The 14,831-nt window shown below is 41.0% G+C and overlaps 1 protein-coding gene across 6 annotated transcripts in view; it reads left to right on the forward strand.

Moving 5' to 3' along the window:
* Positions 1-287: 287 nt before the first annotated feature.
* The window catches only part of birc6 (baculoviral IAP repeat containing 6), a 119,014-nt gene continuing 104,470 nt past the window's right edge, over positions 288-14,831 (forward strand). For all 6 annotated transcript variants that reach the window (XM_076742274.1, XM_076742276.1, XM_076742279.1 and 3 more), the window contains exons 1-3: positions 288-720; positions 6,854-7,035; positions 8,095-8,232. In XM_076742274.1, the coding sequence (XP_076598389.1) occupies positions 510-720; positions 6,854-7,035; positions 8,095-8,232 (531 nt within the window). In that variant the 5' untranslated portion in view covers positions 288-509. The remainder of the gene's footprint in view (positions 721-6,853; positions 7,036-8,094; positions 8,233-14,831) is intronic.

Raw genomic sequence — 14,831 nt, forward strand, 5'->3', positions numbered from 1 at the left:
TAAAGTATCTGAATACTTCCTCCAACACGGCATAGTTCTGATCCTGCCCAGGGATGTGTCATATCATATCATATCATATCATATCATATCATATCATATCATATCATATCATATCATATCATAACTTCACTAAGAAACGAGTATCCAGATGCTCGCAGTCTGCATGCGTCCCTCGTTGCCGCTTGCTGCTGTGGCTTTGGTTTCTGCTATTACTTTGTCCAACCGCTGTTCTCGTTTGCACTTGGTGTTATCGCGGGAGGTGACACAGAGATACGCTAGCTCCGTTTACCTACCGTGTAACTGACAGAAAGCCCTGCCAGGAGTTCCCCAGCGCCGATGGTGAATAGCCACTGCTGCGGTAACGGGCGGAGGAGAAGAAGCCGCAGAAGGAAGTCAGCAGTGGCAGAGGACAGATAGTTCGGAGTTAGTCTTATAGATTTAGCAGTATTACTTGTATCATCGGATCCTTACAAACCCCAGAAGGGAAGGGAAGGGAAAAATAAGGAAAGATGGCGGCCGCGGCCTCGCCGGGCTCCGGCTCGTCCACCTCCTCAGACTGGATTGTACTGAGAGACGGTTGCCTGCGCTGCGACGAGGAGGGCCTGCGAAGCCTTTCCTACCACCCGGCCCTCAACGCTATCTTGGCCGTTACCAGCCGCGGCAGTATCAAAGTAATTGACGGCACTTCGGGGGCGATTCTCCAGGCTTCAGCGTTGCACGGTAAGCACCGGTGCACTCTGTCAAGCCCTGACACCATCTGTTTCAGTTTTGACTAACCGGCCCCTGGTTGTCAACAGACACTAAACACGACACAGGATGAGTTGTAACCTCAGCTAGCTAACGTTAACGTTAGCTGCTCTTAGCAGTTATCTTTGGGCCTAGTTTGACTATTTGGTAGGATTCGCTTAGCTTGTGCAAAACCACAGTAATTGGACGTTGATCTGTATGTGGTCTAAGTTGAACTAGCGCCTCTTGAACGCCCGTGTTTGCTACTGTTCACCACATTTGCGGCATGACATATTTACCATGCAAGCTAATAGCTAGCTAGTGAACTTAGCACAGCGCTAGTTAGCCCGGCAAGCCGTCAGTTTCTGTCATTCTAGTAGTCAGTCACGATATGTCGGTAGAAGTACATTTCATATATCGGACACCTGTAGAAGCGCACCGACTATGAACTAGTTAAATGGATTACATTGTGTTAATGTGAGATACTGTGATAGCCATTAAGCTAGCTAGCGGCTCTTTAGCTGCTGAACTTTACAACCTATCGTGCGCACTGTCAGTCATTTGGAGGCAGTGGTGTGGTGGTGACAGTGAGATGATTTGATGCTGTTGTGTTGTTGTCACGGGTCATGTGTGCTTGCTCGGCTAACGTGGCTAATTCAGTGGAATACCAGCCTAACACTGGTCTTGTTGATGTTGCATGACAGCTCATAATGTCTGTAAAGGTTCTGGGTCATAACTATTGGAGGAGTATTGATTCAAGGGCAACTGGATTTGATTGTAGTAACTCGACAACATTTCGACTGTACCTTGAGTGGATTGAATTCTACCACAATGTACTGACAGGACATTGCATACAAAGTATTACAAATGAGCTTGTCAAGCTGTGCACCACACTCACCTGGTAACTGCAGTGTTGATCATTGTCCCCTGCATTGTTCACGCGTCACAGCATGTGTCAGAAAATTGTGAGAGAGAAATGCATGAACACAGTTGCTTTAGGCGTCCTGCAGACCTTGGGAGATTTTTACCATTTGTTTATGTCTTCAATTATGATAATCTGCTTATGGATGCCAGTGTTTCTGGAGGAGCATTTACCCTGACTTAATATCATTCAACAGTAATTTAAGTGATATAATTAAAGTTAGAATCTCCAAGATTTTCATGTGAAATAAATGTCGGTTAAGTCACTGTCTATCTCCGAATGAGGTAACACTGTGGTGATTGAGCGTGTATTTGCAGTATTATGGACTGGGTGTCAGTCTTGACATCCCTTGGGAAAATGCTGTAGTAAGTGACTGCTAATGCAAACTGAACATTTCCATCTGCTACAGCTTCACATTAAAAGCATTTAACTGGCTAAAAATGAGTTGACTTTTATTATGAAGTAGTGACAAGAAATGCTTTGTTTGTCAATAAGCTTTGCATTTACAGCCATCTGTTATCAAATATGCATCTACAAAACAAGAATTCCAACATTTTTTGACAGCAGATCAGTTGGAAATATTGCAGGGAGTAATGAAACGAGAAGGAGCAGCCACAGTGAGCTGTTAATGTAGATGAAGAGCTGCAGGCGACAGGCTGCACACTTTCAACTTCTCAGCAAGGTAACAAACTCCTTTCAGTTCCACTGTGCTCTGCTGTCTGCAGACTCAGGCTGTGTGCAGCATAAAGTCAGATCATGGTTGCTCACAGAATGATGGAAAAAGGCCCGTTATTGCCTGATGTCTTTATTGATATGACAATAGTTTGTTTTGCTGCCCCAGAATTATGTGACCTGTGGTATTAAACCGCATTTGCTGTTACCACCAGTAGCTGCAGGTGTTGCCAAATCAACAAAGACTGTTTCCATGTTGACATAGAAATCACCATTACTCTCCTTTTTTGTAATTGGGCTCTTTACTGTCAACGGTATTACTACACACACGGTCGCTCACATAAATACTGTGTGATTGTAGAACTGTTATTTTGTGTTTGCAGCCCATTTGAGGATTGTTACAGATGAACTTTGATAAAGCCTTTTTTGGGAAGTAGGACTTTTAGGTGATAGACATCTTTGAGTACAAAGTGGGTTACAACAGTATTAGATTTTTGGAAAACATCAGTTTCACAATATCATGGTTAATATTATTTGGTTGAGCAGTTGCTTTATTATAATTTCACATGTGAAATTCTACACAAATAATGTGTCCTGACACAAACTTGATATAAAGTTGAAAAACAAAACAAAACACTAATACAGTAAAATTCAATACCATAGATAAGCAAAAATATATTCTATGATAACTGTCAATTTTCATACCATGATGTACCTTGAAACCAGTGTACTGCTGTTACCCTATATACATACAAACACCTTCACTATCTAATGCTGCAGCATTCTATTATTGCTTACATATGTTCACAGGCAACATAAAAGTGCAAATACATCTTGTGAAAGTGAAAGGCAGATATTTACCAAATAGATTTGCACACCTAGTGAGCTGTTGGATCTTCGGTTTACTTTCAGTTTGCTTTAACTTCAGTTCATCTTTAGCAGAGGCTCCCAGTTTTCAAGTCATTGCTGATGTTATGTGTGTTGCCATCAGATGTCTGTTGGTTGCGATGGTTGGACGGTTCAGCCCAGTTGAATCTTCTCTGGATGGATTGTTATGTCATATCCAGCTTTGTTTCAACACTTGCTTTTGGGGAGAAATTGTGGCAAGCAGTGACACCTCATTCTTTATGCCGTTCAGTGTTGTGAGACTCATGAATAGAGGATGACAAAATCGAAGACAGAATGAAAAAAGCCTGACAATGTTTGGATTGTTGAAAGGTTTCCTTTGAAAGTTTTTTTTTAATTTGGAATTTACATTGTTTGCTCTTTCTTTCAAAAAACAACATTATGATCAAATATTTACTCCTCTCTGTGTTTTTTCTACACCCACTAAGTTCATGTTCCAAAATAACCCAACAAATGGAAATCAGTCAAACAATGAAAGTTTGCTGTGAGACGACTGTGACTGCTGTAGCTCCTCTGCTAACCAAGCTCACAAAGCAGATAAACTCATCCAGTAAATCAGTATTCCCCTCAGTCCAACAACACTCAGGTGTGGGGCAAGAGTAATTGAAAGGTACTGCATGAGATAAAAGGTGCATTTTGTGATTATCCAACTAAAATTTGCACACGAACTTGTAATATATAACCTGCTTTGCATGCTGATTGGAGGACTCTGAAATCTGGTTTTGCTTTCATTTTGTTGTACTTCATGTTCCTGTGAATTTTGCCAAGAACTGGATACTGATTTAGCTCGTACACAAATTAGAATATCATAAAGATAACTGCTCCAGTATACATGTCTTCTAGCACAACATCTTAGTCTGACTCTGTGTCTTTGAATCAACATCTGGAATCTAAAGACAAGTGTAGATTTTTAGGGCTCTACCAAACATTTCCTTTATAACAAATAGTCAGTTTCAGCAGAAACATTGTTATAGTAAACTTACAGACATTACAATAAATTAATACAAAATCAAGACATCATCCCTTTCATACTAACAATGACTGCAGAAAGATGTTTTACGGTTACTGATGATGATCCCAAAAAGTGCAGTGCTGGTTATACAAATGTAGTGAATAGAGCTGAGTTCTACTCATTAAAGAAAGTTGATTTAAGGAAAAAAGGCTAACTTATTTAATCAAAATGAAGCACTCTTTTTCTATGTGAGGATTTTGTTTGAGGATTTGTCATTTTTTTTAAGGGCGACGACATAAAATAGTGAAGACAGACATGGAAACCTTATTTTAAGAAATTCAGTTGAAGCTTCAAATCCCCCCAAAAACGTACATTTCTGTAGATTTTGCTGATTTTTTTTCCCCACATTTTGTAATTTTTTTTGAAGAGGTAATCTCACCAATTTTGCATGTATGGTTGGAGATGTTTTTGCTTCATGATGATGGCAGTGTGACAGTCCCTGTGCTTCCCAGGGCCATTGCTACCACTGAGGACACTGAGGTCATGTCCTCAGCATGTATTTGTGGTTGAACGTGGGGATTTTGAGTCCCCAAAGTGCAGTTTACTCTCTATACCCGCCAGATGCATATTCTAACTTTTTAAAGGTCCTGAAAATTTTGGGGGAAGCAACTCATTTTTCACACCACTCACAAAGATTGGCACAAAAACATGTTAATGCAACACAATGTATCTAATGTAGCAAAACATGTACAATTTATTTTGGCCAGGCCTGTTCAGCAAATGTATTCCTAAATTTTTGCTGATGCCTCCAAGTGAAAACAAGTTTATGTAAATATCAAGAGAGAGAAGCAGCAGCTGGTAACTGTCACTTTTGAACAGATTAGGTTTTAAAAGATATCAGGTTAGATGATGGTTTTCTTGGTCCCAGTCTGCTCATTCTACAGAAAGTTAACCACCTCATTTATATTTTGGCTTTCATCAGTGAAGTGACAGCAGTCATGTTCATTTCATTTATTATCATACTTACATACTGTATTCAATTAGATACAAATTGTTTACATCCAGTACATTACTTATGATTTAGAGCTGCAGGAACATTATGGCCAGCTATGCTCACTGGGTACATGTTTGTTTTTGTTGTGTTTAAGTATGTGGAAACAGTCACCTTTACCTGCAGGCTGTGTTGCAAAACAACAACCACATGTAATGCGGACGAAGAGACACGTGACTCATTCAGTTTTTTTTTGTATGGGAATATTCCAAGCATGGCCTCTTCAAAATAGAAATAATTTGTATGTGTGGGCTCATACAAACATGGAATACCAGATAAGATAGTCGGTTCACTGGCGAGGGGGGAGTCATTACACACTAGTTCAGCTTATATAAGCCTGATTCCAAAAAACAAGCTGGCTGGCTGCGTAAAACGTAAATAAAACCAGAATGCAGTGTTTAACAAATCCTTTTTTGACCTATATTCAATTGAAAACAGTGCAAAGACAAGACATTTAATGTTCAAACTGATTAACTTTATTGCTTTTTGTAAATCGACACTCATTCTGAACTTGATGCAGCAACATGTTCCAAAAAAATTGGGACATGGACTAAAGGGGAAGTTGTGGAATGATCCGAAAGCAGCTGTTTGCAACATTCTGCAGGCAAACAGGTTCATTGTTAACAGGTGATAGCCCAGTAGCCTCTGTGATTTTGGTTAGTTTGCACATCAGTGAAAGCATCATTAATGCTTTTTTTAGGGACATCCTGCTTATTCCAGACAAGACAGACAGACAAGATAAGACAATACCAAGACACACTGTGCGCATGTTACAGCTGCATGGCTGCACAGTAAAAGAGTCCGGGTGCTAGACTGACCTGCCTGCAGCCCAGACCTGTCTGTCTTTGGAAACGTGAGCCACGTTATGATGCATTCAGTATGACGATGGAGACCCCGAACTGTTGAGCTACTGAAATTGTGCATAAAGTGAGAATGGGAAAAATTTCACTTTCACAACTTAAACAATTCATTTCCTCAGTTCCCAAATGCTTACTGAGTGTTGCGTCCATGTTGAAATAGATTTGCAAATAATTGCATTCTGTTTTCATTTATATTCCAGCCAGTGGACATACCAAAGGCAGACGATTCAGTGAGTTCTAGCCAGGAAAATGGAGATTAAGTTTAATGTGTACAAACATAACATTATTAACAATATGGCACTTTAAAAAATCTAATAAAGCCACTAAACACTACACAGCCAATGCAGTAAAGGAGCAGAACCTGCTGGTGAATACATCTGTTTTCAGTTCTGCAGGATAAAAGAGCAGAATTGGTGTGTATTGATTGATTTATTCACTAAGATTTGACAAGTTAATTTGAAGTGTCAGTTTGATGAAATCGTCTGTCCAGTTATCCAGACAGAGCAACTGGTGATGGTCGAGCAACTGGTGTCAAAGGTGGCCAGTCAGATTTGTTTGTCAGAACAAATAGCTTTGATTCTTTTGGGCACAGGATAGGAGGCTGTAACCGAGGTTTCCCTGTATTCCTATCTTAAAACTGCACTCCACCAAAGATAAATGTAATTGACATGTCGTCTTTTTCAATGATTAACTTCGGACCTTGCGTCTGACCTTTCTCCTTCATCTGTCCTGACACTGTGTGCTGTCCTCTGCTCCTCTCACAGCTAAACCTGGTGGCCGTGTCAGGTGTCAGTACTTTCCTGCTGTGGACAAGGTGCTTTTTGTGGACGACTATGCAGTGGGATGCAGGAAGGACCTGAATGGCATCCTGCTCCTGGACACAGCTCTCCAGCCTCCAGTGGCCAAGCCTGAGGACATGGTTCAGCTGGAGCTGCCAGTCACAGAGGTAAGAGAGGACTGCATACGTTACTGTTCAGAGAGACACCAGGAAGCACCTTACAGAGATGGTTGTTGCCTCCTAATTTTTGACAGCAGGGGGGTTATTCTGTCAAGGCGGATAAAGGAAAATCCTTCCTTATTTTGAGAAGTTTTGCTACTTTGAATGAAAGATTTCCTTCCATTTAGACAAGGCTACACACTGTGAATCCTAAAATCACCACCAGCTTCAAAATATCAGAGCAACAAGGATTGGGTTAACTGGTTCCTACATTGAGTGACTACAGTTAGGTGGTCAGAATCAGACACCTGGTTGAAAGTGAAATGCTGTGAGCATCCCTGCATTATATACATGAAAACACTAAAGGGCAGATAAACTCAGCACATTGCTTATTTATGTATTCCCTGAAGGATATGGACACATCACTGACACATCATGCTTCAGTCGTGATTTTGAGAGAAGCTATTGGCAAGAGACACAATTAGTAGCAGAGGGTGATGATGAAAATGGATGGCAGAGATCGTATAAAAACAGTCATTGGTGGAGCATGTTTCTGAGCCTCTTGGACTCGCTTGTGCTTGGCAGATTTGTCGCTTTTTTCTTTGTGTGATCCACTAAAATCTGTGTTATATTTTACAAAAAGCATGACTTTGACTGACGTTGCTCTTCATTAAGTACAGTAAGCCTACTTCCATTTGGTTAGATACTTGCACAAACGTTTTTGGTTTTGCGGCTACTCCATCCCTCTCACATTCATCCTTCTTCTTTTTCCTCGTCTTGGTCTTCGTTGGCTTCTTCTTGCTTTATTCAGAATGTAGCAAACACTATAGGCTCAGTGGTCATGCCTCCTGTCAACGTGTTCTGATACATAAGTCAGGTTCCACCTGAAGTACAAATTGTAAACAGACAGCATTTAGTGTGTCTCATGTTGACTGTTTCTGACTGCATCTATAGACTGTAACACGGGACAGAAGTCACATTATCATGCATCAACCCATGACACCATTTTGTAATGAAGACCCGACTTTGGCAGTTCTAACTATAATACATATTTGTTTGTCTTTTCAGGCCCAGCAGATGCTATCAGCCTGTCAGGACAAGATTGATGTGTCCAACACAGAGGGCTATGAACTCTTTCTCACCCAGCTCAAAGAAGGCCTGAAGAATACCTCACATGAGACGGCAGCCAATCACAAAGTGGCCAAGGTTAGTCTGCCAGCCTTTCAAAAGGTGCTCTTGTTGTATTGTGACCTGAATGATTAGAGGTGTGCTGTGTGCTCATACCAGCTGTGGAATAGTGAGAAATTGGTGATCTTTAATTTGACTATTAGCAACACCCGAGAGGCATGACCAGCATTTCAGCATGTGGGATGTCACGTGAGAAATCATGTGAGAGCAGGCAGTCAAGGAAAACTAAAAATACTTCATCAGTCTGAAGTCATTCAGAGGAATTCACTAAACCTGTCCCTCTATTACAATCCAGTGCAAAGACCCTTCAATAAATATATGCCATGTAAAGCAAAGGGTCTTTTAATGAGGGAAAACTATATCAAACACTGTTAGTCAAAGCACCATGTTTTCTATCCATCTTAAAATATATCTGGAGGGGATCTTTGAGGTAAAAAGAAAAAGTGCAAATACTAACAGAGTACACTCCAGGGATGTGACTTTTTCAAATGTTCGCACTGTGATTAATGTGGCAACAATATTACCATAAATGAATTATCATGACATTCATCAAACAAATGTGTTATCTCCCTCAGGGGCGGAGGAAGGTTGTGTGAGCATGATCTTGAAGTAGATACTTTCCTCTTTGTCAGTGCCAGCTAGTGTTAACATTCACTAGAGCTAGACAGAGCAGGAGCCTGGTTTTTGGTCCTCTTGTGGCTTCTCTGCCTCTGTTTGACCAGAATAAGGACACTATCTTGTGGCCAAACAAAACAGAACTGCTAATGATGACGGTAATGCTGGTCCGGGTTCATTAGCTTGTAAAACCAGCTGTGCTTACAACCCTGATTGCAATGGTTCTCTGAGGTGTTCCCTCGCCCATGTAGTAATATCCTTTTTGCAATTATGTGTTTCACAAAGTGTTGAACCTCACCCCACCTTACTTGTGAATGGCTGAGCCTTTCGAGGATGCCCCTTTCATACCCAAACATGACACTCTCATGACTGAATATGACAGGTGAACAGGTTACCAATCAACCTGTTTACCTGTGGAATGTTCCCAACAAGTGTTTTTTGAGCTTTCCACAACTCCTGTCCCAAAGTTTTTGGAATCGGGGTTGTACAGTAGTAACGTAAATAGAGTAAAACTTTTATTCTGGCACTCCTCCAGTACAAAAAGAAAAAACTATCAGTATTGAAAGGCATGAGAGCAGATGGATAGCTTTGTCTGTTTGTTGGTATAGACTTCACAGTCTGTGTCCGTTTGTACTGTGCACTGTCTGTGTGCGTGTTGTATGTACTGCAATGGAGGTACATATCTGATGAGCTGTACAAACATGGGTCTGGAAACACTCTCTTTAATTACTCTAGTGCTGCTAGCTGACTGCTCACTTGTACAACACTTATCATCTTCTTGCACCAGATGGCCCTAACAAGGCAGTGCCTGTGTTTACTACTGTGTTTGCCACTGTTGTCTTTTGCTGTCGGATGTGATATACTACATAAAACATTATTTAATCTGTTAAACCAAAGATCTAAAGAAACCTGGTACAGCTGAAATGCTTTATGAAAAAGAAGTGCCTCACTGTCTTCAGCCTTAGGGAGACTTGGCTGCTTGAACATCGTGAGTTGTAGAGTCCTCCTGTTTGATAAGCTAAATGTCTTTTCAACTTAGACCCTGTGCTGACCAAATAAACATGCTATCTTGTATTTGAAGGAAGAGAAATTTGCGAGGGACAGGAAGACAAACTGCAGTTTTTTTAGTCCATCAACATGGATATGTGTTATCATGTAGGCAAGCAGCAGTGCTGAGATTTCAGTAGTACAGAGTTTGCAGAAAGGTATATAAATAGCCACAGCTGGGTAGGGGAAGAGGCAGCACTGCTGTCACAACCTCTTGAGAATTTGTTAAACATGAGAGTATCCCACAAATGTTGTCCCTGTTTGCTCTACAAAACTCACCACGGCTTCATACTTTGAACATGACCGACACGTCAAAGGAAGTCCATTCTTTCGATGAGTGACAAAAAAAGAGACAGATATGTGGTCGGTCAGGCGTGACAGGAGTTGAATGAGATATGACCCTCATTAACAGTTAAGATTGTCGCTGGACATAGTTTCCAGAAGAATGCTGTTTTGTTTGAAATGTCTTCGTGGATGAAGGAGAATTTTAGAGATAAAACATTTAGGTGATTAAATAATTAGTGGATTGGAAGAAAAAAATTAATTGGCAACCGTGTTGATAATTACGTGTTAGTCATTTTTGGTCGTTTGTAATTATCGGAATACAGTATCTTTTGAAGTGACTGTTGGTTAAATATATCCAGCAGCAGTAGTAGAAGTCACCTTGATTAATCTGACATTTTGGAGACCAAATGATTGAGAAGTGCCAAATTTATCAGTAATGAAAAAATATTCATTGGTTTGCAGCCTTAGAGAGTTTGGATTTGCTAAATCAATCTACTTTTCATATCAGCTTCAAATTTGGATATACTGTGTTGTACATTCCCTTCACAGAATAATCAGGGCCATATGAAATGAAACATTTGATGTAAATATTTACTCTAAAATGTATGTTTACGTAAAGAATGTGTAGAATGTTGGTTCACCTTGAAAAATTGTGTACAGAATGTATTTATTAGAATTCTGAGAAATGTCAAGTCTGATGTTTTTAAGTGAAATCAACTGTGGGCTTACAACAGTAATCAATAAACAATAAATAACATGTGAAAATTATGAAAAGGTAAACAACAACAACGCTAGGCAAAGTAACTCCAGTCCAGGCAGATAGTGACATTGTTATTCAGGAGTTTAATAAATCTGACCAACTATTTATCAGCCTAGACGAGAGTAATTTTTGTACCTTAAGCACACAACATGGCTCTGGTCACACAAGTGACATTTTACAGTGTAAAAATCATCACTGTTCTCTGGTGGACGAAATATGTAATGGTCATGGTTACCAGGTAAAATACATGTCACGGAACTCTGTGATTGGTGGTCTCTCTTGAATTTTGTAGATGACCATGCCAATGCATCTAAACAAGGCATACAGGGAAAAGGTGCACACACCTGTCTGTGAATGGTCTCACAGTTGATGGTGTATGTCAGAGTCTAAAGCAAGCCATGAGGTCGAGAGAACAGTCTGTAGACCTGCAAGACTGGATTATGTCACAGATCTGAGGAAGGATGCAGGAAAATTTCTGCAGCATCCAGAGTCCCCAAGAGAAAAGTACCCTCCATCATTCTCACATGGAAGAAGTTCAGAACCACCAACAGTGTAACTAAATCTGGCTGCACTGCCAAACTGAGTAATTGGGGATGACGGGCCATGGTCAGACAGGTAACCAAAAAGCTAGTGGTCACTATGAATGAGATCCAGAGTTCTTTTGTGGAAATGGGTGAACCGTACAGAAGGACAACCAGCACTCCACCAATCAGGCCTTTATGGTAGAGCGGTCTTAGAAGCCATTCCTCACTGCATGACAGCCCACTGGGAGTCTGCCAAAAGGCACCTGAGCAACTCTCAGCCCATGAGAAGAAATCTTCTGGCCTGACAGAATGAAGATTAAACCAATGGACCACAGTTCTCAGTGGCTTGTGTGAAAGCCAGACACTGAGCATCGGCTCATTAATACCATTCCAACAGCCAAACGTAACATTTTTATGCTGCAGGGAGACTAGTCAAGGAAGGATGGTTGCAGATAAATATAGCGCAATCCTGAGTGAAAACCTTTTCCAGTGTCCTCAGGGTCTCACGCTGAAGATTTACATTTCAAAAAGACAATGACCCAAAGCCAGAGTGTGGACCTGAACCCAACAGAGGACAATGGACATATCTGAAAATGGCTGTGTGTGCTGGCACTCTCTGTCCAACGTTGTTGAACTTGAAAGATTCTGGCAAGAAGAATGGCAGAAACTCGTAAAAGAAAGGTGTGCCAAACTTGTAGGATCTTTTCCAAGAAGACTTTATGCTGTCACTGCTGCCAAAAGTGCTTTAACCCAGTAGTAAATGAAGGGTCTGAATACTTATGTAAATGATATATTTCAGTCTTCTGTTTTTAATAAACAGTCCAAAGAACAGTTTTTGCTTTGTCATTGTATGTAGATTGATGAGAAAAATAAATCAATTTTAATATCAGTCTGAAACGTAACAAAATGTGAACAACTTGAATGGGTCTGAAAACCTTCATGTATGCACTGTAAATGCTTGTTGCAGTTCAATCCAGAGTCACATGACAAGATCAATGTTAATTTCATCTTTGTGTAGTCAGTACAGTTGAAGTAAATGTCTAGCTTGGCTAAGCATAAACACTGGAAGCAGTGGGATATCAGCTGTTCCAGCTGAATCAAAAGTGAAGAAAATGGAACACCTTTCAGAAACTCTTTATTTCACATACCTACAAATAGAAATGTAAAAAGTGGAAATTATGGTTTAAGGAGCTGTCCTCCAAAGGAGCTATTTCTTGACCGACAGCAGACATATGTCTTATTACTCTGTTAGGAGGGAGGGTCCCCTGTCCATGCCTTCATTTTGCCATTGCCAGGTAGCACTGTTACTTCTCCAACAATCAGCACCTGATTTCCATCTGCCAGTCTCTCTTCAGAGCCAACCCCAGGTTTCATCTCATGTACAAAAATGGCTGACCTCCCTCTGAGCACTGTCCCCTCGAAGTTATGGACTTAGCATTCTTGTTACAAACACTCACCATCTTTCCATTGGCAAGTTTCCCAAATTTTTCATCCCCAAGGCTGAGTTGCAGACCTAATCCTCTCATTTTGGTTGTTTGTAATTATTACTCACTCACTCACCTGATTATGAAATAGATTTCCTCAGATGAAAGAACTAATATAAATAATTTTGTGTCATGTTATGATAATTACACCTTACTTATGCCTTGACCAAAATGTACGCTAGATGTGCACTGCATAGCAGACTCCATAGCGTGGCCATGTTAACGTGACCGACCATGTGTACACAATGTCAGACCTGGAGTGAACTTTTTTTGGGCTTGGCCTTTGACAAATACAAATATGTTGGGGCATTGCGGTCAAAACCAATGGTGCAATAGCAAGCGATAGTTACAACAGGAGACAGTATATTGAAAAACAGCACTGAGTTAATTAAAACTGTAACCTGAATGTTTGACTTTTCCACGAAATGCGGATTGATTTTTTTTTTTAGGCGAACAACTCATAGTAATATTTACTCTGAAATTTTATTGATAAAAAAAAGTCTATAAATGGGCTAACAGTGATCAAGATTAATCTGAACAAGTTTCAACAAACATTCAGTTATTAACATTTGGGTCTGAGCTCATACAAGCAGTTTTTACATGTTAAACATTAAACACTGATGAGAAACTTAAGTAGTTTCAAAACACACACAAAGGAAACCATTTACTAAACACAAGATAAAAGGCTTCATATGTCGACAGTCTTCTTGTCAGTTCGGCATCAATCCAGAATAATAAACTGTACTTCCATTCAAGCCTTACAGATTTGGGATTTTGTTGGATCAACTCTGTACCAGCCTTCGTTGGTTAATTGTCTATTTTAGTAGGAGACGATTGAGGGAATGAGAGGACAACCGTTCCAAAAATGAACATTTGTCACTAAAATCGATGCTGATTGGTGGATCAGATACACACCGAATGAAACACAGACTCCTTAAGCTTGGTTTAGGCTTCTGCGTCGCGGCGACGCCGTACCTACGCCGTCGACGCAGACCCCTACGCGGACCCTACGCCGTAGCCTGACGCGCACCTCCAAAAAATCCTGACTACGCGTCGCGTCGACGCGTAGTGACGTGAACGTCGAGGACTGTGATTGGTCCGTTCAGAACGTAATTTTCGGTTCAGCACAACAACACCGCCATTTTCAAAGTTTCTGTGGTGAGAGCTACAAGAAAAACTGGACCAAGCCGAAGAAAGAATTATCGAGGAGGTACGCAAGTACGACCACCTCTACAACTCCTCTTCGCGGCAGCAAGAGCCCCCCGAAACCATACAAAGACACAGCCGCACCCCCCTAGCGGCTTGGCGGTGAATTGCGGAGCAACGCGTTCCCTCGACGCAGAGCTACGAATGCTCAGTGACGGCGTAGGGTGTACGCCGTAGGTACGGCGTCGCCGCGACGCCGAAGCCTAAACCAAGCTTAACACTGTTCATTCACTGTGTAGCATCAGGGAAAAAATGAGTGCGCCCCCTGAACATGTCAAGAGTGAGTTCACTGTGTCCTTAACAGATTTTAACGCAGTACACATGAAACTTTAAACACACGTGTATTAATATTTACACTGGCCAGTGTTCAGCTGCTCGTGCTTATCACATAACGTTACTTGTTAGCTTGTGGGTTAACTGTTAATGTTTCCACAGTGGGAGAAATCTTCTCCAGCGTGATGAATAAGACACACAAGTTTGTTTATTTCCTGCATCACATGTAGTTTCAAATGAGGAAATTTGCAGTTTTCTTTTAAGGACTGAACCGTTCAAAACAGGACATGCCAAAGTGGTTGTGTGGTAGAAGGGCCATTACGGACACACCCCAGGGCATCCATGACACTGTCCGTTTGGCCTTGGCATAATTCCTGTGCAGCTGACGTAAGCAGTGCACTATTTGATGCGGAAGACCAGCCA

This window comes from Chaetodon auriga, chromosome 11, assembly GCF_051107435.1.
Source record: "Chaetodon auriga isolate fChaAug3 chromosome 11, fChaAug3.hap1, whole genome shotgun sequence".
Lineage (NCBI taxonomy): Eukaryota > Metazoa > Chordata > Actinopteri > Chaetodontiformes > Chaetodontidae > Chaetodon > Chaetodon auriga.